Here is a 22059-nt window from a genome sequence, read left to right as displayed (position 1 = left end):
TTTTCTGAAAGCCATATGCTGTTGTAACTGACTATCCTGTTAGCGACATCATTAATATATGTCCAATGTCTTTCACAGCAACCCTTGTGTCCATCAGCAAAGTAAAAAATGTTTTAATATTCTCTCATGTTGAGTGGCAGATCATTGATACACATCAAGGGACACAATGGACCCAGCACAGTAACCTGTAACAACCACCCCTCTCCCCCCCCCCCCCCCCAAAAAACACACACACACACACACACACACACACACACACACACACTCACTCAATCACTCACTTTACACGAACCCAGCCAGGTTTGAACCTCTTCCTTGTTCATTGGAACTAGAGGACAACCTTCTGCTTTCTACCTTCCAGATATGAAGTGAACAATGGTCGAGCTTTCTCCCTAATCCCATAGTGTTCCAACTTATGCAAAAATATTGTAGTTCCACACAGTCAAATTCTTGTGTTAACCTGCGGTCACTCGGGTATATTGTTGTCACGCAATAACTACGGTGTTACATTTTTCTAACAATGAGATCTTGCTCCTTTTTTATCCCTTTATGCCCAACAAAGACACATTTATACAACAAATAATTTCTTTATTATTACCAAAGCCTTATAAATTAGTATAAACATGGTGTGGAACATGTAATTTGCTAAACTTAAAAATATTTCAACATGCAAAGATTTCACAAACTTTTTTGATTACAATTACAACAACTACATCTACATCTACATTGATACTCCGCAAGCCACCCAACGGTGTGTGGCGGAGGGCACTTTACGTGCCACTGTCATTACCTCCCTTTCCTGTTCCAGTCGCGTATGGTTCGCGGGAAGAACGACTGTCTGAAAGCCTCCGTGCGCGCTCTAATCTCTCTAATTTTACATTCGTGATCTCCTCGGGAGGTATAAGTAGGGGGAAGCAATATATTCGATACCTCATCCAGAAACGCACCCTCTCGAAACCTGGCGAGCAAGCTACACCGCGATGCAGAGCGCCTCTCTTGCAGAGTCTGCCACTTGAGTTTATTAAACATCTCCGTAACGCTATCACGGTTACCAAATAACCCTGTGACGAAACGCGCCGCTCTTCTTTGGATCTTCTCTATCTCCTCCGTCAGACCGATCTGGTACGGATCCCACACTGATGAGCAATATTCAAGTATAGGTCGAACGAGTGTTTTGTAAGCCACCTCCTTTGTTGATGGACTACATTTTCTAAGCACTCTCCCAATGAATCTCAACCTGGTACCCGCCTTACCAACAATTAATTTTATATGATCATTCCACTTCAAATCGTTCCGCACGCATACTCCCAGATATCATACAGAAGTAACTGCTACCAGTGTTTGTTCCGCTATCATATAATCATACAATAAAGGATCCTTCTTTCTATGTATTCGCAATACATTACATTTGTCTATGTTAAGGGTCAGTTGACACTCCCTGCACCAAGTGCCTATCCGCTGCAGATCTTCCTGCATTTCGCTACAATTTTCTAATGCTGCAACTTCTCTGTATACTACAGCATCATCCGCGAAAAGCCGCATGGAACTTCCGACACTATCTACTAAGTCATTTATATATATTGTGAAAAGCAATGGTCCCATAACACTCCCCTGTGGCACGCCAGAGGTTACTTTAACGTCTGTAGACGTCTCTCCATTGATAACAACATGCTGTGTTCTGTTTGCTAAAAACTCTTCAATCCAGCCACACAGCTGGTCTGATATTCCGTAGGCTCTTACTTTGTTTATCAGGCGACAGTGCGGAACTGTATTGAACGCCTTCCGGAAGTCAAGAAAAATAGCATCTACCTGGGAGCCTGTATCTAATATTTTCTGGGTCTCATGAACAAATAAAGCAAGTTGGGTCTCACACGATCGCTGTTTCCGGAATCCATGTTGATTCCTACATAGTAGATTCTGGGTTTCCAGAAATGACATGATACGCGAGCTAAAAACATGTTCTAAAATTCTACAAGAGATCGACGTAAGAGATATAGGTCTATAGTTTTGCGCATCTGCTCGACGACCCTTCTTGAAGACTGGGACTATCTGTGCTCTTTTCCAATCATTTGGAACCCTCCGTTCCTCTAGAGACTTGCGGTACACGGCTGTTAGAAGGGGGGCAAGTTCTTTCGCGTACTCTGTGTAGAATCGAATTGGTATCCCGTCAGGTCCAGTGGACTTTCCTCTACTGAGTGATTCCAGTTGCTTTTCTATTCCTTGGAAACTTATTTCGATGTCAGCCATTTTTTCGTTTGTGCGAGGATTTAGGGAAGGAACTGCAGTGCGGTCTTCCTCTGTGAAACAGCTTTGGAAAAAGGTGTTTAGTATTTCAGCTTTACGCGTGTCATTCTCTGTTTCAATGCCATCATCATCCCGTAGTGTCTGGATATGCTGTTTCGAGCCACTTACTGATTTAACGTAAGACCAGAACTTCCTAGGATTTTCTGTCAAGTCGGTACATAGAATTTCACTTTCGAATTCAATGAACGCTTCACGCATAGCCCTCCTTACGCTAACTTTGACATCGTTTAGCTTTTGTTTGTCTGAGAGGATTTGGCTGCGTTTAAACTTGGAGTGGAGCTCTCTTTGCTTTCGCAGTAGTTTCCCAACTTTGTTGTTGAACCACGGTGGGTTTTCCCGTCCCTCACAGTTTTACTCGGCACGTACCTGTCTAAAACGCATTTTACGATTGCCTTGAACTTTTTCCATAAACACTCAACATTGTCAGTGTCGGAACAGAAATTTTCGTTTTGATCTGTTAGGTAGTCTGAAATCTGCCTTCTATTACTCTTGCTAAACAGATAAACCTTCCTCCCTTTTTTTATATTCCTATTAACTTCCATATTCAGGGATGCTGCAACGGCCTTATGATCACTGATTCCCTGTTCTGTACATACAGAGTCGAAAAGTTCGGGTCTGTTTGTTATCAATAGGTCCAAGATGTTATCTCCACGAGTCGGTTCTCTGTTTAATTGCTCGAGGTAGTGCACTCAGTATGTCACTCGATGCTCTGTCCCTAACACCCGTCCTAAACATCTGAGTGTCCCAGTCTATATCTGGTAAATTGAAATCTCCACCTAAGACTATAACATGCTGAGAAAATTTATGTGAAATGTATTCCAAATTTTCTCTCAGTTGTTCTGCCACTAATGCTGCTGAGTCGGGAGGTCGGTAAAAGGAGCCAATTATTTACCTAGTTCGGTTGTTTAGTGTAACCTCCACCCATAATAATTCACAGGAACTATCCACTTCTACTTCACTACAGGATAAACTACTATTAACAGCGACAAACATGCCAACACCGGTTGCATGCAATCTATCCTTTCTTAACACCATCTGTGCCTTTGTAAAAATTTCGGCAGAATTTATCTCTGGCTTCAGCCAGCTTTCCGTACCTATAACGATTTCAGCTTCGGTGCTTTCTATCAGCGCTTTAAGTTCCGGTACTTTACCAATGCAGCTTCGACAGTTTACAATTACAATACCGATTGCTGCTTGGTCCCCGCATGTCCTGACTTTGCCCCGCACCCGTTGAGGCTGTTGCCCTTTCTGTACTTGCCCGAGGCCATCTAACCTAAAAAACCGCCCAGCCCACGCCACACCACCCCTGCTACCCGTGTAGCCGCATGTTGCGTGTAGTGGACTCCTGACCTATCCAGCGGAACCCGAAACTCCACCACCCTATGGCGCAAGTCGAGGAATCTGCAGCCCACACGGTCGCAGAACCGTCTCGGCCTCCGATTCAGACCCTCCACTCGGCTCTGTACCAAAGGTCCGCAGTCAGTCCTGTCGACGATGCTGCAGATGGTGAGCTCTGCTTTCATCCCGCTAGCGAGACTGGCAGTCTTCACCAAATCAGATAGCCGCCGGAAGCCAGAGAGGATTTCCTCCGATCCATAGCGACACACATCATTGGTGCCGACATGAGCGACCACCTGCAGATGGGTGCACCCTGTACCCTTCATGGCATCCGGAAGGACCCTTTCCACATCTGGAATGACTCCCCCCGGTATGCACACGGAGTGCACATTGGTTTTCTTCCCCTCTCTTGCTGCCATTTCCCTAAGGGGCCCCATTACGCGCCTGACGTTGGAGCTCCCAACTACCAGTAAGCCCACCCTCTGCAACTGCCTGGATCTTGCAGACTGAGGGGCAACCTCTGGAACAGGACAAGCAGCCATGTCAGGCCGAAGATCAGTATCAGCCTGAGACAGAGCCTGAAACCGGTTCGTCAGACAAACTGGAGAGGCTTTCCGTTCAGCCCTCCGGAATGTCTTTCGCCCCCTGCCACACCTTGAAACGACCTCCCACTCTACCACAGGTGAGGGATCAGCCTCAATGCGGGCAGTATCCCGGGCAACCACAGTCGTAGTCCGATCAGCGGATGCGTGGGACGAGCTGGCCGTCCCCGACAAACCCCCATCCGGACCCCCACAGTGATGCCCATTGGCAACAGCCTCAAGCTGTGTGACCGAAGCCAACACTGCCTGAAGCTGGGAGCGAAGGGATGCCAACTCAGCCTGCATCCGAACACAGCAGTTGCAGTCCCTGCACACATCTGTGTGAATAGCAGTTCATAATATTTATAGGACAGCAGTTTGTAATATTTATAGCAAGTGATGAATTAACCACACTCCTTTTACTCATCAGATTCAGATATGGCTTCTTGTGACATACACTCCTGGTAAATTAAGAACACTCAATGCTGTATGTTCTTTACAGACCATGGCAGAGATGCTGTGTGAATCTGTTTTTCCTTTTAGGGCAGTAGTGACATCTTGTTTTTTCTCGATTCATTTTCTTCTTTTGCTAATGGCAGTTTACAAAAATGTGTACAACACCTTTTATTTTTCTCCTTCAAGCGAAGTGATATCCTCGTAATCGACAGGCATTTGATCATGTGGGCATTTGTAAGCATCATACTCAATTCTGTGATGAATCTTCTCCGTGGAATTAAGTCATCTGTGTTCACCTTATACATTATTTGAGCATTTATTGCTCCGATGTTCAAAAAGCTGAAAAACAGTGTAAGAGGCCAGCAGTTGCATATTCTTGAAACAGACTATTCTGATTTCAAACAGTCGACAACATCTACACCTCCTTTTGTGACATTGTAAAATGTAATGACTTCAGGTATGTTCACTTTGCCACTGTCAGTGTCAATAGCATCGTCACTGTGCATGAGTAAATCAGGCAGTTGTTGCTTGGTTTTTCTCAAAATACGAATAGGCTGCTGTTTAGTTGCCTACACTTTACGCCCAGAAGTCCCGGTGGAATCTGTCTTTCATTTTTCCATAGAGTACCTACTACTGTGAGTCGATGAATGTCATACATTAGGTTAGCCAATGGTATATATGAAATATAATTGTCCATCGTCACATTTCTGCCTGTTTTGTCAATCGGTCGAATCAATCTTAACACCACATGCTCAGCATCATTGGCTGCTTGATATGGCCCAGTAGCTGTTTGCCTGCATATATTTCCACATTTAGCGTATAAAACATTCTGGCATCACAGAATACATATACCTTGAGGCCATATTTTTCAGGCTTGTTTGCTATATACTGCCTGACTTAACATATACACAACGGTTCTAACATCTCATCTATCATTGTCAATGCACCAGAACTATATCTCTTCTAGCAAACATCCACAAATTCGTCAAATATTTCTCTAATAGGTGCCAGATTATCTGTTTCCTTTCTCTGAGCTCTCGTAGATTTGTCATCAAAACATATAGCTTGGAGAAATGTGTGGAACCTCCGTTTGCTCATCAATGCAATAAAGAAATCCAGTGCAGTCCCATCAGTGGCCCATAGCTCATCAGTATTGAGATGCTGTGCCTTTTTCACTCCTGCGAGATATAATACACCAAATAAAGCAAAAAAAATCTTCAAAATATGTCTGTGGGCAGTAATGAACACTACGTGCGTAAGATACTGCCATTTTGTCAAGTTCTTGGTTTGTGTATTCCACAATGCGACCCATTACACTACCTGGAAAAAATAATTTTCAGCATTCCAAAACTGTTTTCGAATTTTTTGCAACACCCTTCACATCTGGAGGCTGTGTTACAATATTCTGACAGGCAGTTTTTGATGGAGGAGTGTGTTGCTTCAACCATTCTGTTATTCCATCCTTACCAAGAAAGGTTTCACGATCTGTATATTGAGAAACAGCTGTATCAGAAGCATCATATTCGCTGTCTGACTGATCTATTATGGTATTGATCACTTCATGCTCAGAGTGTGCGTCATTATCTGATGACAGACCCTTTATTTAAATACCCTAGTCTAGTGGTTCATCCAGCCACATCAAGTTTTACATGTTTCCATATCCGACAGAGAATGTCATGTACTCTGTATAAACAATTGCTTCATTCAATTCGTAAAACCCAATAAGAATACTGACTTCTCTTACAAAAGATTTAACATATGCTGAACACTTTCAGAAGAAAACAAACTAACACAGCTGCATATTACAAGTACAAGAAACAGACTAAAAGTGAAGCAAGGCGGTATTCCATGAAAGGAGAAGTAATTGTTACGTAAAGACTAAGCAAGGCGGTATTCCACGGAAGGAGAAGTAATTGTTATATAAAGACTCCCGTGTTAGAAAAAAATCTAACACTGCACACCACTTCAAATAATGGCACAACTAGCAAGCTATTGTTGAAATCAACTGTCAAGTCACAGATTAATTGAAGCACGGGATATGAAAGAAAGCATTTCTACATCATCAGTTCATTAGCTTTGAAATGAGCTTGTCGCGGGTTAAATCGAGGAAAATACCTACTGTCCTCAATCCATTTTCTAGCCCTGCTACTGCCTCTCACATGAAAGAACAAATAGTCCTTTCTGTGAATTCATTTCCTGAAGTCAGAGGAGAGTTTGACAGCAAATTGTGTGTACTGAGATGTACCACTGCTCTCCTACACAATGCTTTCTCAAAAACTTTTGGAAATGCTGGCCAGTAATTTTCTACATTAACTTTTCACCCTTTTTATAAATCTGGTTCACTAATTAATTGGGCAGATAAAAAATCTCCTCATCAAATGGCGGCAGAAAACACACACAATATTTGGTTTAATTGGCAAGTTTTCAGAGCCAGTGGCTCCTTCTTCAGCCAGAAGGGTTGAAGGAAAGGAAGAGGGTTGAAGGAAAAAGGACTGGAGAAGACCTCTCTAGTCATTTTCCTCTTCCTAGCAGGACCTTTAGCATACTCAGTACGGAAATTACACTGAACTGTTGTCACCGACTGATTCCTCAAACCAAAACAAACAGCTAGCACACTTGGGTCCAGTGAAGGCAGCCATCTTTAATGCAAATGCTCTGTAGATACTATGAATTAATTTATACGAATTTTCAAAGTTGTACAGTCCTTTTTGAAACACTGTATTACTATTCGTCCTGAATGAGTAGTTCAAAAGGATAACTGATCATGTGAGATACAACTATTCTTGGGAAATATGAATGCACCAAAGTATAAGGAGGTCGTTACGATATAGTGGGGGGTAGAAATAGTAACATAGTTACAGTTGATAAAGAATTTTATAAATGGAGTACGATTATTGTATTAAAGATTACGATTTTTGTTTGTTTGTTTTTTCTAAAAATACAGGCCAATTTTTTTTTAAGAAGATACGTATGTTGCGTACCAACCTCATATGGTGCAGTAAAATGGGTAAAAATTTTTATGTTCCAGAGCAATGCTATCTCACTACATTCCAGCAATTTCGAAACTAGGCACCCGCGATGGAAATGTCTTGCCACCAAGACTGGATCAGAGCAAAACTCAATATTGGCGTTTCTGCTGAGCCAGGCTGCAGACTTCAGCACAATGTAGTGGGTGAGAGTACCAAAACAGGGTCACGTCAACTTCATTCTGTGACAAAAGAAAAGCTAAAGCAAAGTGCAACAAACAGTATCAACAGCTTTTACGAACCAGTTCTACACTATAACAAACTCGTTAAGCAAGCACAGCAAAAGGAAAACCACTGATACCTTTGCAATGGCAAGATCTATGCAGTCATGACAAGTGATGTCAGGTAAATGTTAGCTATTACTTCACTCCATAAATACCCCAGTAGTTTAGCTCGTAAGGCAGTCAGTCGGACGGATCAATGGCGAAAATGACAATCGCACTTAATTCCGTGATTGCAGCGAAGTGACGTCTGGCGTAAGTCTGTTGTAGGTTTCCTGCATGCTACACACAACAATAACCGCTACAGGAAGAGATGGCTTCCTTGCCATAATCAACAGTCGCAGAGTTCAACACCGGTCTACCTCTGTCGCAGGTGGGAGGAAGTGGAAGTCTTTCCTTCCCACCAGGATAGGACACCAGTGCACCTGACATTCCAGCGGAGTGAATAGGCCCTATCTGGATGGCAGGCCAATTTCGTCGAACTTCACTGCTACAAGGCAACCATCACTGCAGTACAACAGATGGTGAAGAACGGTGGTGGGCAGGAGGGCAGAGCACCTCCCAACACGGCGTGTGTAAATTCAATACAAGTGCTGCCGTCGTGTTATAGCCGATGCTGAAGTATGCAATGTCAGTTGCCTCAAGCCAACTGAAGGCTGCTTGTGACGCAATTCCTCAGCAGGCATTATTTTTCCATTTGTTGAAACAATTTTATGCTTTCTTCTCTGCTTTGATGAGCGGTTAGAATATTTTGGCGTTAAAATGAAATACTTCAGATTCCATAAAATGAACTTCAAAAACAAACTGGTCAGGGTGTCACAGTTCCTGCTATAGTCTCAATATGCACTTGGCAAAAATAATATTAGCTTCGAAGTTGTTCAGGATGATGAAACTCAAAAGGCTTTAATAAGATGCAAGGTGACTGGAATGCTGAGCAGTCTGCAGGGTCTGGAAACTGTGATACTGACATCTCTGTGATTAGTGATGTTGAAGAGATTTAATGCTACAAATAAACTATTGGAAAAAGTTGATGATGATAATGAGACAGTAATAAAGTTGAACAATTCTTTACTTGAATATATTTGAGGAATCAGTGTATGTATGACACATATGAAAAAGCTGACACTGAAAAGAGGAAGATAAATATGTACAAAACAGTCACAAAAAGTAAAAAGTCATGAAAACTGAAAGTGGACAAAATAGCCAAGCTTGACATTACTTTTGAAAGAAAGGAAGATTTTCAGTTGAATACATTTCTGGTTTTATGGTCAGATCGATAACTGAATTGGAGAAAAGAAAAAAATCAATTTTCCTGGACAAGAAAACACTGAACTATTGTAATGTGCTAAAAACTGCAACATAACTTTTTTTTTTAGTGATGAGGTTGTTGATTTTATAGCATACATATAGAGCAACAAAATAAACACCTACTCCCTAACTATTTTGTATAGTGTGTTGCAAGAAAACATCGTTCAAAAACTGTTTCCAAATTTGCAGATTGAACTATGAATATTTTTGTCAATCGCAGCAACCAACTTTTCATCCAAGTGCTCTTTACTTCTCCTCGAAAGACTCGAGCTATTTGAGATCACCCACGTCGCAGGACCGAGTCAACAGTCCTGAATTCTGATATGACAAAGTAACTAGAGGAAGATATGATCGATTAATTTGCTACAAAGAAACCACATTGTAAATAGCTCTGCCTGATTTGAGTGTGCTACGTTCAATATGCATGTATTTATCATAATAATAATTATAATAATAATTACTACTACTACTACTACTACTACTGTTAGCAGCAGCAATTGTAGTATTCAGTTACGTACAGATGTAAGTTACTTGGTGGTATATTAACGTCAAAATGAGGAGTGGAAGTATTTTTCTCTGCCTTGGGGCAGCAAACAGCTAAATTCGCCCCTGGGTACAACAAGAGATAGTTGACGCCCTGGTGAAGGGCGTGGTTGAACTTTTAGAGGCCAGGGTAATACTGGGTTATTAGAGAAGTGTTGGTTGGTAGCTGGTTAAAAGGGTTACTGGTGTCAGAAGACGAGATGGCATGGGAGTTCCGTTCGTGGATGAGCTGGTTAGAATTCTGTCAGTTAACAAAAGCTCTGGCAAGGTTAAAAGTATATTTCAACAATTGCTGCTTTCCACTGCACATGCAACGACCATTGGAAATGAGACTGTAGCTTCCTGACATGGAAAAGATAATATTTGTCGAAGTGGAGGTACTATTGGTTATTGGTGTGCTTAATATAACACACATATTGATGGAACCATCTGAGAGGTGAAGTTCGGCATCTAGAAAGGTGGCTCACTGAGTTGAGGAGGACTGGGTGAAGTGGATTTGGGAGTAGGTGTTGATGTTATGGAGGAAAGAGCAAATATTGTCCTTGCCATGAGGTCACATCATAAAAATGTTGTCAATGAATCTCAACTAGACAAGGTGTTACAGGTGATGAGTGGATAGGAAGGATTCCTCCAGATGGCCCATAAATAAGTTGGTGTCAGACACTGCCAAGTGAACACCCCTGATAGTATCACGAATTTGTTTACAGATTTGGTATTCAAAAATGAAATAACTGTGAGTCAGAAATTGGCCGGCTAGGAGGATTACGATTTCTAGTCCCATTTTGTTCTTGCCATCCATCTTCTGTACCAATTTGCTATTGGGATTTGCTGTTAGTTATCAGTTCTGTAGCTTTTTGTAGAGGCATGGTGCCATTGTCTATTGCTGGATTCTTAAGTTCTGCAATTTATTGTCTCTGAATAAAAAGTGCAAGGAGCAGTAGGGTTCCTAAGAAACATGTTACTGTTTGTTCTACATAAAATGATGAAGGACTACCCACTTACCTTGGAATTAGAGTAGTAATGAACTGGTTTGTTTTAACTAAAACTGAAACAAATTTATCCCTTGACTACACAACTTCGGGTCTTGAGCAAGCTGTCATGAAATATTTAAACAAAGAGGACTGGAATAGTTAAAATCAAATGATAGAAAATCCAGGATGGAAGTAACAATATTATGAAAAGGATAGTTGCTGCTCACCATGTAGCGGAGATGCTGATCACAGACAAACACTGCAAAACGACAGTCACAAAATAAGCTTTCGGCCAAAAGGTCTTTGTCAAAAATAGACCACACACACACACACACACACACACACACACACACACATATATATATACTAATACAACTTGCACACACATGACCACAGACTCTTCTGGCAGCTGAAGCCGACTACCTGGAGTGTGTGTGTGTGTGTGTGTGTGTGTGTGTGTGTGTGTGTGTGTGTGTGGTCTATTTTTGACAAAGACCTTTTGGCCCAACACTTATTTTGTGACAGTCTTTCTGTTGTGCCTGACCGTTACAGTTAGTAATACATGTACCAAATACATTAATATTCCCTTAAGAAACCATTACTGTCATGATAATGACTTACCTTTGTCAGGACAGAATTAATACAGGGCTAGTGTGTTTCAGGACTACCAACTGCATTAAGACCAAATACAATATTTCCAGGTACAACTAGTAATTTTCTTACAGACCTACTACACACTATTGCATTTATGATTAAAATGCGTGATGTGCATAAAGGGAGTAGAACCCATAGATCATTCTTTACTTCTCTGGAATTAGCTTCATTTTGTTGTAACAGATTTTTAAGCTCTACTATACTCACCACAAAAGTGTTGCTGGAATGGTGGTTGTGGTGCACCACGGTCAAGGGGAAAGCTATTGTGAACAAGACAGCCAACCATTACCACTTCTGACTGAGATGTACGAACATTAGCCACTGTGCGTATATTCAATGCAAGAATAACAAGTGGTGGTGGTGGCTTTTGATCTACAGGGCTCACTTCCAAATGTCCCATTTTACTGCATACAGCCTGCAAATACCAAAACACAGTTATTACTATTAACAATGTCACATGCATTTAATCACTTTCATCTTTTTTCATAGATTCCATCATGAGAGAAAATTTCGGAATGTGGAACTAGTCATGATAATCACCAATAAGAGACTTTTTAGAAACAATCCTTAGTGCATTAGGAACTAAATTTTATTAAACTTCCATATAGATACTATTTGATTTAACAAAGCATTTTCACTCAGTGCACTCTTTCAATCACTCTGAATCCATCAGTATAATTAGTATGGCTAGAGGGCATGTTAATTAGAAAATATCATTTACTGAAAATATTAATGCAGTATGAACATGCAAATTTGAGATGAGATTAGGAGACTGGGACCTATGCTATCCAACAGTACAAGAATCGAGCTTCATTGTAATGCATTTTATTTTATCTGAAATTAATTATGTTGTGTATTAATTGACTTTCCAGTTCAGAGAGGCTGAAACTTCTCATTGTAAATTCTGTCAAAACTACTGTGAGCTTCTAGACTGACTACAAAGTTTCGTTGGTTCAATTTTTCTATACAAAATGACATACAGCAGTGACTCATTAATCCACTAATTAATAATTACATGTAATTCACTTTAAGTTGCATAGGTTAAATAGTGTCTTTTGCAACTGCAATGAAAGTCATATTAAGTTCAAATGCATTTTGCTTTATTCTAAAGTATTTTCAGTGGTCACTGTAAGTGCAGAAGAAACAGGCCAAAAAACAATGAAGACAAAATACATAATTCACTGTAATATGGTGCTCTTTCATGTAAATAAGGGGCTTCTTCACAACTGTGCATTTTTCTAAATTTGTAACTAGCAACATTTTTTATAACCCGATTTTAATGGTTCTTGTAGTCCATTAAAAACAGTAAATTCGAGCCAAGCCAAATTTTCCACCATTATGTAGTTTTCAAAATAAGAGTTTGCGTCGGCATCACCATTTACGAGATCCACTTCTACCATGAAATACTTAAGTCTGCAGTGAGATTGCAATGGAGAAACATCTAAGCCCATCTGTATGAAGGATCCTGTGGATATATTATCCCCAAAAATAGCCTATGTTTGTGACATGTTCCATGTTCTAGTGTTTATGACTCAATAATTCATAGGTTGGTTCAAATGGCTCTGAGCACTATGGGACTCAACATCTTAGGTCATAAGTCAATAATTCATAGGCAATTCTTTATAATTACATGTGTGATCATATACATGACACAAAAGACTTAATTCTTAACAATGACTTATAATAACAGAGTTGATTAATGAGAACAGAGTATTGCTGTGCACATGTAACATTAATAATTCTATACAAGTGGAAGGACAGTGTATTGGGTGATATCTTAAGTGACTGTTATTTTTCACACTTGAACTGTTTGACTATGCAGATGTTAGGTTATTACACTTGAACTACATTTTAGAACATCAACTGAAGGTAGTATGTAATTATCCATTTATCTGCACGAAACTGAAGTATGTGAGAGACAAACTGGCCATAAACATGAGTTCTGACAAGCTTCAAGTGCAATTAGAGTGTTTGAAAATCAGTTTTGTGTGGACTACATTATTGACAGTAGCCTACTTTCAGCCAGTTTTCAACGGAGGTGCTGTTACCAAGGATATCTGTGCAGGTAAGCCTGGTAAGTTACAACCTATGCATAGCACACTAGCAATGATGAGTAATTCCTTGATCAATAGGCTGACGATTTTATTATGGCCTTTACCAAACTGTTAAAACCCTGCTGTAGGTTCGACTGAGAGTAGATACAATTCATGCTCTCAGTGCATCCCACACGCAGTCACTTCACTGGGAACACAGCAGTCAGTTGCACATTGAATCAAGACAGCCCCACATTAATAAGAAAGGAACCAAATGTTGCCATTATGTAGCAACAAAGTTCAAATCACACTTGAACAAATCTGTGTGCAAATCAAATATTGTCATCAGATAAATTTCAAACCACAGTCCTGGAAGGTGGTTGTTGAAAGGTGCACCTGAGAGCTTGATGTAAACAGCGCGTGGTTGACAAGTGAGAATATGGCAGTCCACGTGAGTCCTTAAATCTGCCATGAATGGCACCGGCACAATCATCCTACCATGTCACGCCTAACAACTTCGCCAGACATTGGCGTGATTATGCCAAGTGATCCATCGAACATCACACAGCATTAAAAGACAAAACCTAATCCATAACAGATCTCCATTGCCATATCCACAGATACTCCTAATCCTTCAACCAGCTCATGAACCAACTGAAAATGAACAGATCCTCACTGTTAAATGTCACCCTCGACTGAAACAACTCAACCACAACCTACACATGGGTTCCGACTACGCTTAATTGTTTTCTTGCAGTCAGACACCACAGTGCCAATAAGCTTTCAGGACATCATATCCACAAAGGCTTTTGAGCTAGAATATATATTTATATTTTATTCTGCACTACCAATGAATATCAGCATTTGCATCAGTGCCACGTACACATGGAGTAGAACACCTTTACAAGTGTATGTATCTGAAAAAAATAAAATCATCACAAAGTCTTTGTACATAGTTATGCACGAGTAGTACACAAATGTACATCTGTCACCTAAGTATGAGACTATATGGGTATACAGTGATGACATTGCAGAATTTTTAATTTTCTTGTACTTTGTTTGAAATGTGTTCCTGGCAATGGTGGAAATTTCCTGAATATTGTGCTGTGCTGTCAGGATGTGCACGCAGGTGTGTGCGCGCGCGTGTGTGTGTGTGTGTGTGTGTGTGTGTGTGTATGTGTGTGTGTGTGTGTGTGTGTGTGTGTGCGCGCGCGCGCTTTGAGAATGCACACTGAAAACAAGTCTCAGTGATCATGAAATTTTCACTCACAGGTGTGGAGAGAGAGAGAGAGAGAGAGAGAGAGAGAGAGAGAGAGAGAGAGAGAGAGGACAATAACGACAAACATGTACACCAGGAATCGGACTGTCGGCACATTCTGAATGAAACTATGAATGTTGAGCTGAGCTTATTGAATGCAGGCATTTTCTTTTCTTTTTCTATTTTTTTTAATTTAAAAGTTATATCTGTGGACTGAAAAACATGTGCTAGCTGCCACACACTACTGCAACCATACATAATTAAGTCCATTTGCCTCATTATTCTTGCTTCTACGAAGGAACTGTTTCATTCAAAATGTAAACCAACCCAGCATATTTTAGTAATTGGGTGTGAGCACATACATGCCTTGAAAGGCAATTCATACTTTCTATTAACAAATTAAAGAAAACAATTTTTATTCCCAAACCTCTATTTTGCACCAACTAATTGGGTTTGCTACAGGTTGTGGTTCGTGGATATCCAACCAACATGGTCCTCGTATCTTCCTGTCTAGTAATAGCAGTTCCAGTGATGATGTACGAGTACCAAATACATGGCTAAATGTTTCACCTTTCAGATCAGATGGCAGCGGTGGATACTGGGCCTGAAAATTCCCTTCCACTAAATTAGTTTGTCATTATACTGCATATATACAATTTGCAAACAATAAAAATAAAGCAATAATCCAGCTTTGTATTTCTTCCACCAAATAAGATATTTTTCATAAATAAGAACAAACAATACAGAGAAACTGATGATGTCCTCAGATTAGTTCCTTTCCAAAAATTACCCCGCCACTGCCCCAAATAATGCCTCACACAATGTCTACATTTACTGATCATCATGCAATTTCATGAATTTCATCTACATATGGATAAAGAGTACTGCCACTCACTCTTGGTCTTTAAAAGAGGAAATATTCCACTCACAAAGAAATATTAGTCCAACAGAACATTTTATTCCAACAGAACATTTTATCTTAATTAGAAGCTATCAATAATCTCCTCTCCAAATTTTCTGATTCTTTCTTAGATTCACCATATGACATCGAAGTGCTAGCAACATCCTCTTGGAAGACAGACTTGCTGATCTTTGACTGCACTGTTCTTTCGTATACCCATCTTACTGAAATCAGTAATACAAAACCACTGTCCTTTCCAGCTGGCAAAGGAGATGCTTTTAGTACAATGGTTTTATCAGTTTGGTGGTAAGTTCTATGGGACCAAACTGCTGAGGTCATCAGTCCCTAAGCTTACATACTACTTACTCTAAATTAAACTAATTTATGCTAAGGACAACACACACACACACACACACACACACACACACACACACACACACACACACATGCCCGAGGGAGGACTCGAACCTGCTGATAGGTGCAGACATGCACTCTGTGGCAAGACGCCTCAGACCACGCGGCTACCCCGCGCAGCCTTGACTCAGTTAATCAGCTGTCATCCATGGAGACGTGTCAGTTGCATCACAGTGCTTCTTTGCATAAACATTGCTCTCTGTCATTAGTAATTCTACAGTAACAGACAATCTTCCTACCATCAAGTTGTTCTAACTAGGGACACGAGGAAACACAAAGTCTTAAATAACTAACTGTTAGGTTTACTGGGTCACAGAGTGACAACAAGAATATTAGTACACAAACAGTAATCACATGACAGGAGCACATTTGACCACTGAGATTATGAAGGTCTGAGCATCCACATATAATCCCAGCAGGTGCCAATGGTGTCAGGTTGCCCATTCATGCTGGAGCAGAATCAGGCTGCCCCTAAAAACATACTACTCGTAATAGCTGTAACTATTGGTCTGCAAATGAAGTAAATAATAATGCAATGTTGTTCAGTACAATGTTCTTAGTTATCAGCAGAAATATCTGCACTTATACCCCTAAACCCATGTATAATAAAATGTATAGGGGATAGTTCAGTTAACAGATTTCAAACAAGAATCAATTTGGGATCATCATTTCACACAGTTCTGTTTCCCCCAATGTGTGTCAAGAAAAGCACAAAAATGGAAATTGAAGACAACAGTTATCCAACTGGTCAACGAGTATAAGTTACACTGCCAGATCTAGAAATTAGGTCTCAGTTCAGTTTCTGAGTCAACTTGTGTATCAATGACCTATACAGAGATCATTAAAAAACATGCACTGTATAATGAAATACTTCTCAATTTGTTAGAGATATTACTCCGAATTATAAAAAATATTTCTGTCCTTTAATCGATATTAACATCGTCATTACAATAAAACCTGTGTAAAAAACTAAATTAATTAAGAAATTATAAATACAGTAAATTAAAAGTTACAAAATACATAAATTACTTACAGGATATTTCACCTCCAAATATTCTGACACCAATGGGACCCCTGGCTCACTGAAACAGTATGAACGTTCAACCTTCCGGCATTTAAACTGCAGAATCTTGTTCTTCTCTGCTATTTTCTTGTTAAATTCCTCATAAACATCTGGAAACTTTACTTCTTGCCCTGTGCTGACATTTCCTTCAAGGTCCCACCGCTGCATATTCAAAACACAAGTATTATTCTACAAATCGTTTAGACAATTGGACCATACAATGTCACTGAGTAGGAGGTTTTCTTTTACGTATGTATTACGTATGTATAGCACAAGATAAATTACATCCTGTACATTAAAGACATAGACTAATTCACTGTGAAAATCTGCAAGCAACCAAATGTATATTTTACTTGGATATATAGCACATGGTTTTGTCGAGCACCAAATATGGAAGAAATAATTTTAGAAGGACCGTTTACAATTATAAAATCACAGATTTTCATTAAATCAGCCACTGCTACTTACCTAATAGTATGTTTGGCTATCTCTGACTTGAAAGTCGGCACAATTTGCTACTAAGTTATTTCATGAATTCTGTTAGTTTTGATACATGTAGAGGCAGAGGTTGCCAGTTTCCATCAGTAGGTACCACATTTCAAAAGTTTACAAGAGGGTGGTTTTTCAACTCTTAACAGGCAATTGATACCGCTGGTATTGTGTAAATCAGGTGATCAGGGCACTATCCAATTCATAGTCATACTCCTCAATACAGAAGATCATGATTCTAGTCATAGGGATTGGATAATTGTCCTGCTAGAAAATGTTATGTCCAATAAGGAAGCAACGGGGTTGAAGTGTTTTAAGAAACATGAAGAGCGTCCAAATAAGCTAAGGCAAATGTTTCTTAATACCACAATATTGTGTCCCTCAATCTCTGAAACTTTCTGGGGTATGACACAACTTGTCATGGAGAGAAGCAAATAAATAATTTTTGATCCACTTTTCTTTTTTGAAAGAATTAAAGAAGCAACATAGCTGCTGCCACATAGTAAACTACAGATCTACTTTCTCTGTTCCCCATTGTCACTTTATCCTCAGGAATAACAGAATTAAGAGACCTGGCAAGACAACTGAATATAGCCTACACAGTTCCAGTTAAATAACTGTTCAGATTTTGACTTGTTTGGATAACTGAGCATTAAATTGGATGGTGTGTAGGTGTCTTTACACAATGAAGCACAAATGTTCTCTCTTTTCAATTCGGAAGTATAATGATTTTCAACATTTGCAAATGCCTGTTTACTTTTCAGTATGTATTGCACAAAGGAGATGGCACCAAATTATATTCCTTTGCTATGTCAAAGAGTTTAACATTTCAATTGTCTTCAGCATAACAAGTAACTGTCAGCCTCTGCTGAATTTGTTTCTTTTGCTATCCATAACTAGACAACTTTAACTGTACAAAATTCAGCTGTTTTATAAACAACACAATATAATCAATTTTTACACTAGGACCTCAAGGCAAAGTTTTCTATGACATCCTGTCGCATGTGGAAATTGGCATGAGTTCGAACTTATTAACCAGATGCTATGACCTGCCCACTGATTGTGAATTACTGATATTTTTCTTTATCAGTAATTTAATGGAACTAATTTTAAAATATCAGGAATTTCATTATAATTGGATTTCAGTTTGCAAAGTGGTATCAGTTGAAATTTGTGACTGGACTGAGGATTTCTTGCTAGTGAGGATGGACAATGTTATATTGGATGGGGATTCATCTACAGATGTAGAAGTAGCTTCACGTGTGCCCCAGAGAAGTGCGTTGCATATTACTGATCTGTCAGACAATATTAATACGACCCTCATATCTACTGAAGTATACAGTTATCTACAATTAATTACTACCTGAAGAAAGCTGCATGAATATCCAGTCAAATCTTCAAATGAAGTCAAAGTGGTGCAAAGATCGGCAATTTGATTTATATGTTCAGAAATGTAAAGCTGGGCACTTAACATAATTCAAAAACATAGTATCTGATGACTACAATATCAGCAAACCACAACTGAAACAAGTCAACTCATATTTGTAAATTTATTTAATCGTATGGCTAGGGCCCCCTGCCGGGCAGACCATTCGCCGGGTGCCAGTCTCACAATTTGACACCACTTCGGCGACTTGCAGTCGATGAAGATGATAGGATGATGATGATGATGATGATGATGATGACCGTAGAACACCCAGTCCCTGGGCGGAGAAAAATCCCCAGCCCAGCTGGGAATCAAACCCAGGCCCAGAGGATTGACAATTCATCACACTGACCATTCAGCTTCCAGGGGGCGGACATATCTGTGTGTAACAACTTATAACGATATGAAACGACTGATCCATCCATACAGCCAAGCACATTCATCTAGGTACATACCAATCTCAGTTAAACAATGTGCAAACATTTTGGAAAACTATGTCACATTTGACCATGTGGGGTACACTAGAAGCACACAGATGGGGTACACTGACTTCTTCCTGGGAGGAAGGGGGGGGGGGGGGGTGTTGTGGGGGAGAGCTGGCAGCAGCTTTAAAATTCCCTTGGAGTGGTGACCCTATCATAATAATAGCCTATATGCAGATGCTGGATTAGTCCTATACCAGTCCCAACCCAGCAGTGGCTGGACATTGGGCACTGGAAGGAAAGACTATGAAATGGGTTGATTTCGTTAGCTTTAGTGTAAAGATAAAGCAGGTGATAGACTACAGTTCACTAGCAGGATAATGAGAAAATAATTGGTCTACAAAGAAGATTGCTTATAAAATACTGGCCTGACCCATCCCAGAATATTGCTTAAGTCTGTGAGACACATAACAAATAGGTCTAACAGGATTTTTGAATATATACAAAGAAGGGAAACACAAATGATGACATGTTTGTTTGAACCTCATGAGACTGTCACAAAAAAGGTGAAAAACCTAGAGGTGTGAAAAAGGTCTCTAACAACTGAACACTGGGCTACATAATTTGAGCTCACATGAAGATTATCACATTTAAATTCTGGCCTTAACTCCATCTATTCAAGTTAATGCCATACTAAATGCACCTTGAACACTTACAAAATCATACTGCTGTGGAAAAATGCATAAGTAGCCAGGCAATTGAAGTGATTGTCACAAAGGTAAATAAACATCAACAAGTAAACTTTCATGCCTGGAAATGTTACACTCATTAAAATATTTCATTATTATGCCATAGTCAAATGAATGTCTTGTTGTCCGCAAAGGACACCTTCTGTCAATGTTGCAGAACTACTTGCCAAATTGTCTCACTGTCATGTGCTTCAAATGGACTTACACAAACAGGTGAATGGTATGGCTATGGGGAGCCCCTTAAGCCTAGTGAAAGCAATTTTTTTTAATGGAAAAATTCAAAAAAACAGGCGTTAAGAACTGCCAACAAAGAACTATTACACAGATGATATGTTTGTGTTGTGGAGACATGAAAGAGGTGAATTAGGTCATTTTTATGAATATCTCAGTGAGATTAAACCAATGATATAATTCACTACAAAAGTGGAAGTACACAGCAGATAACATTTCCTTGAAGATGCTGGCTTGGGCTACATGGTATATCAAAGACCCACACGCTAGGAACATTACCTACATCGGGTTCATATTACCACCAACAACAAAAGTGAGATATTATAAAAATGTACACAAATATAACAAAGAACATCTATGAACCGGAGATGCTCAACATGGAACTGGAGTACCACACCAATGTGCTCCTAAAGAATTGATATTTGCCCACTGAGATAAAAGTGACGTGAAGACAGTCACAAAAAGATCTTGGTGATGTACAGGTGCCTGCAAAATCAAGGGTTTTCCTGTCATTCATTAAAGATGTTAGTGGCTGCACACAAAAATCTAGATGAAACAAAACACCAACTAAGGTCATAAGCACCCATATCACAACCTTAGATCACCAATAAGTAAAAGAACTTAAAAGCAACTATACATTAAGCCAAAAGACTATATGTTAAGTCAAACTGATGGAAGGAAAGTAAGCAAAGAACAAGGACTCCCTCATGGAGGAAGATCCACGAAATATGCTGTAGAGACAGTGGAATTCCCAAATCAAAGATTAAATGTCCTTTTGCCATACTGCTAAGATGGATAAAAATTAAAACATGGTTGACAGCCCACGTGTCGTTCTCTAAAACACCCAGCAACTCAGATGGCAAACATACCTGAGAACTTAAGTAGTTAAAAGAAAAGGGCATTTGGTCAGGAAGTGACAAACAGTCAAAGGTTGATGACAATGAACACAAGGCAGCAGGAGACCACCAAATGGCAACGGTTAAAACGACAACGCCCAGTATGAAATCTAGCTAAACTGATCTCCTCGCAGCGACAAGGCTGAGATGAGGTCGGCCAAGCCACTGGGAAAGGTTTAATTTCGCAGAGTTTGTTCCCGTGAAGAGAAGACCACAGGTGATGCCACGTGCCTACAGACAACAACAAAAAGACCATCTGAAAGGAAGGAAGTGCTAGTGCACCAAGGTAGGAGGACTGCAGCCTTGGCAGCAGCCTCATTTCCCATAAAACTGAAGTGACCAGGTACCGACAACATCACAGTGGTTTCCTCAACGGCGAGAAAATTGAAGTTTTCTTGGACCCATTGCGCTAAGGGATGGACTGGATACAGCACACAGAGGCTCTGAAGAGCATTGAGAGAACTGGGGCATATGACAATTAAAAAACCTGTGTTGCCAGATGTACTGGGTAGTCTGATAGCAAAGAGCTTCGCCGTAAATACTAAGCAGTGTTCTAGAAACTGAGACCAAAAATGGTCTGCACCAATGATGGAAACACACCCGACACCACTGTCAGCCTTCGAGCAATCAGTGTACACAAAGGTACTATCGCTAAGTTCAATGGGAAGGTCGAGAAACTTACAGCAATAGATCGAATGCAGACTAGTTTCCTTAGGAAGTGAATAAAGTCCAAGACGAACATTTGCCGCCAAAGAAAGCCATGGTTATGAAGTGT

General features: G+C 40.0%; 1 protein-coding gene across 1 annotated transcript in view; it reads right to left on the bottom strand.

The window, feature by feature from the left end:
* Positions 1-22059, bottom strand: part of LOC124775038 (DNA polymerase alpha catalytic subunit) — a 256724-nt gene that overhangs the window by 165122 nt on the left and 69543 nt on the right. The window contains exons 11-13 of the mRNA XM_047249816.1: positions 17042-17233; positions 15121-15297; positions 11610-11817 (exon numbers count right to left, since the gene is read on the bottom strand). Coding sequence (XP_047105772.1) covers positions 11610-11817; positions 15121-15297; positions 17042-17233 — 577 coding nt within the window. The remainder of the gene's footprint in view (positions 1-11609; positions 11818-15120; positions 15298-17041; positions 17234-22059) is intronic.

Source organism: Schistocerca piceifrons, chromosome 2, assembly GCF_021461385.2.
Source record: "Schistocerca piceifrons isolate TAMUIC-IGC-003096 chromosome 2, iqSchPice1.1, whole genome shotgun sequence".
NCBI classification, from domain to species: domain Eukaryota; kingdom Metazoa; phylum Arthropoda; class Insecta; order Orthoptera; family Acrididae; genus Schistocerca; species Schistocerca piceifrons.
This window is presented reverse-complemented; position numbering and strand designations above follow the sequence as displayed.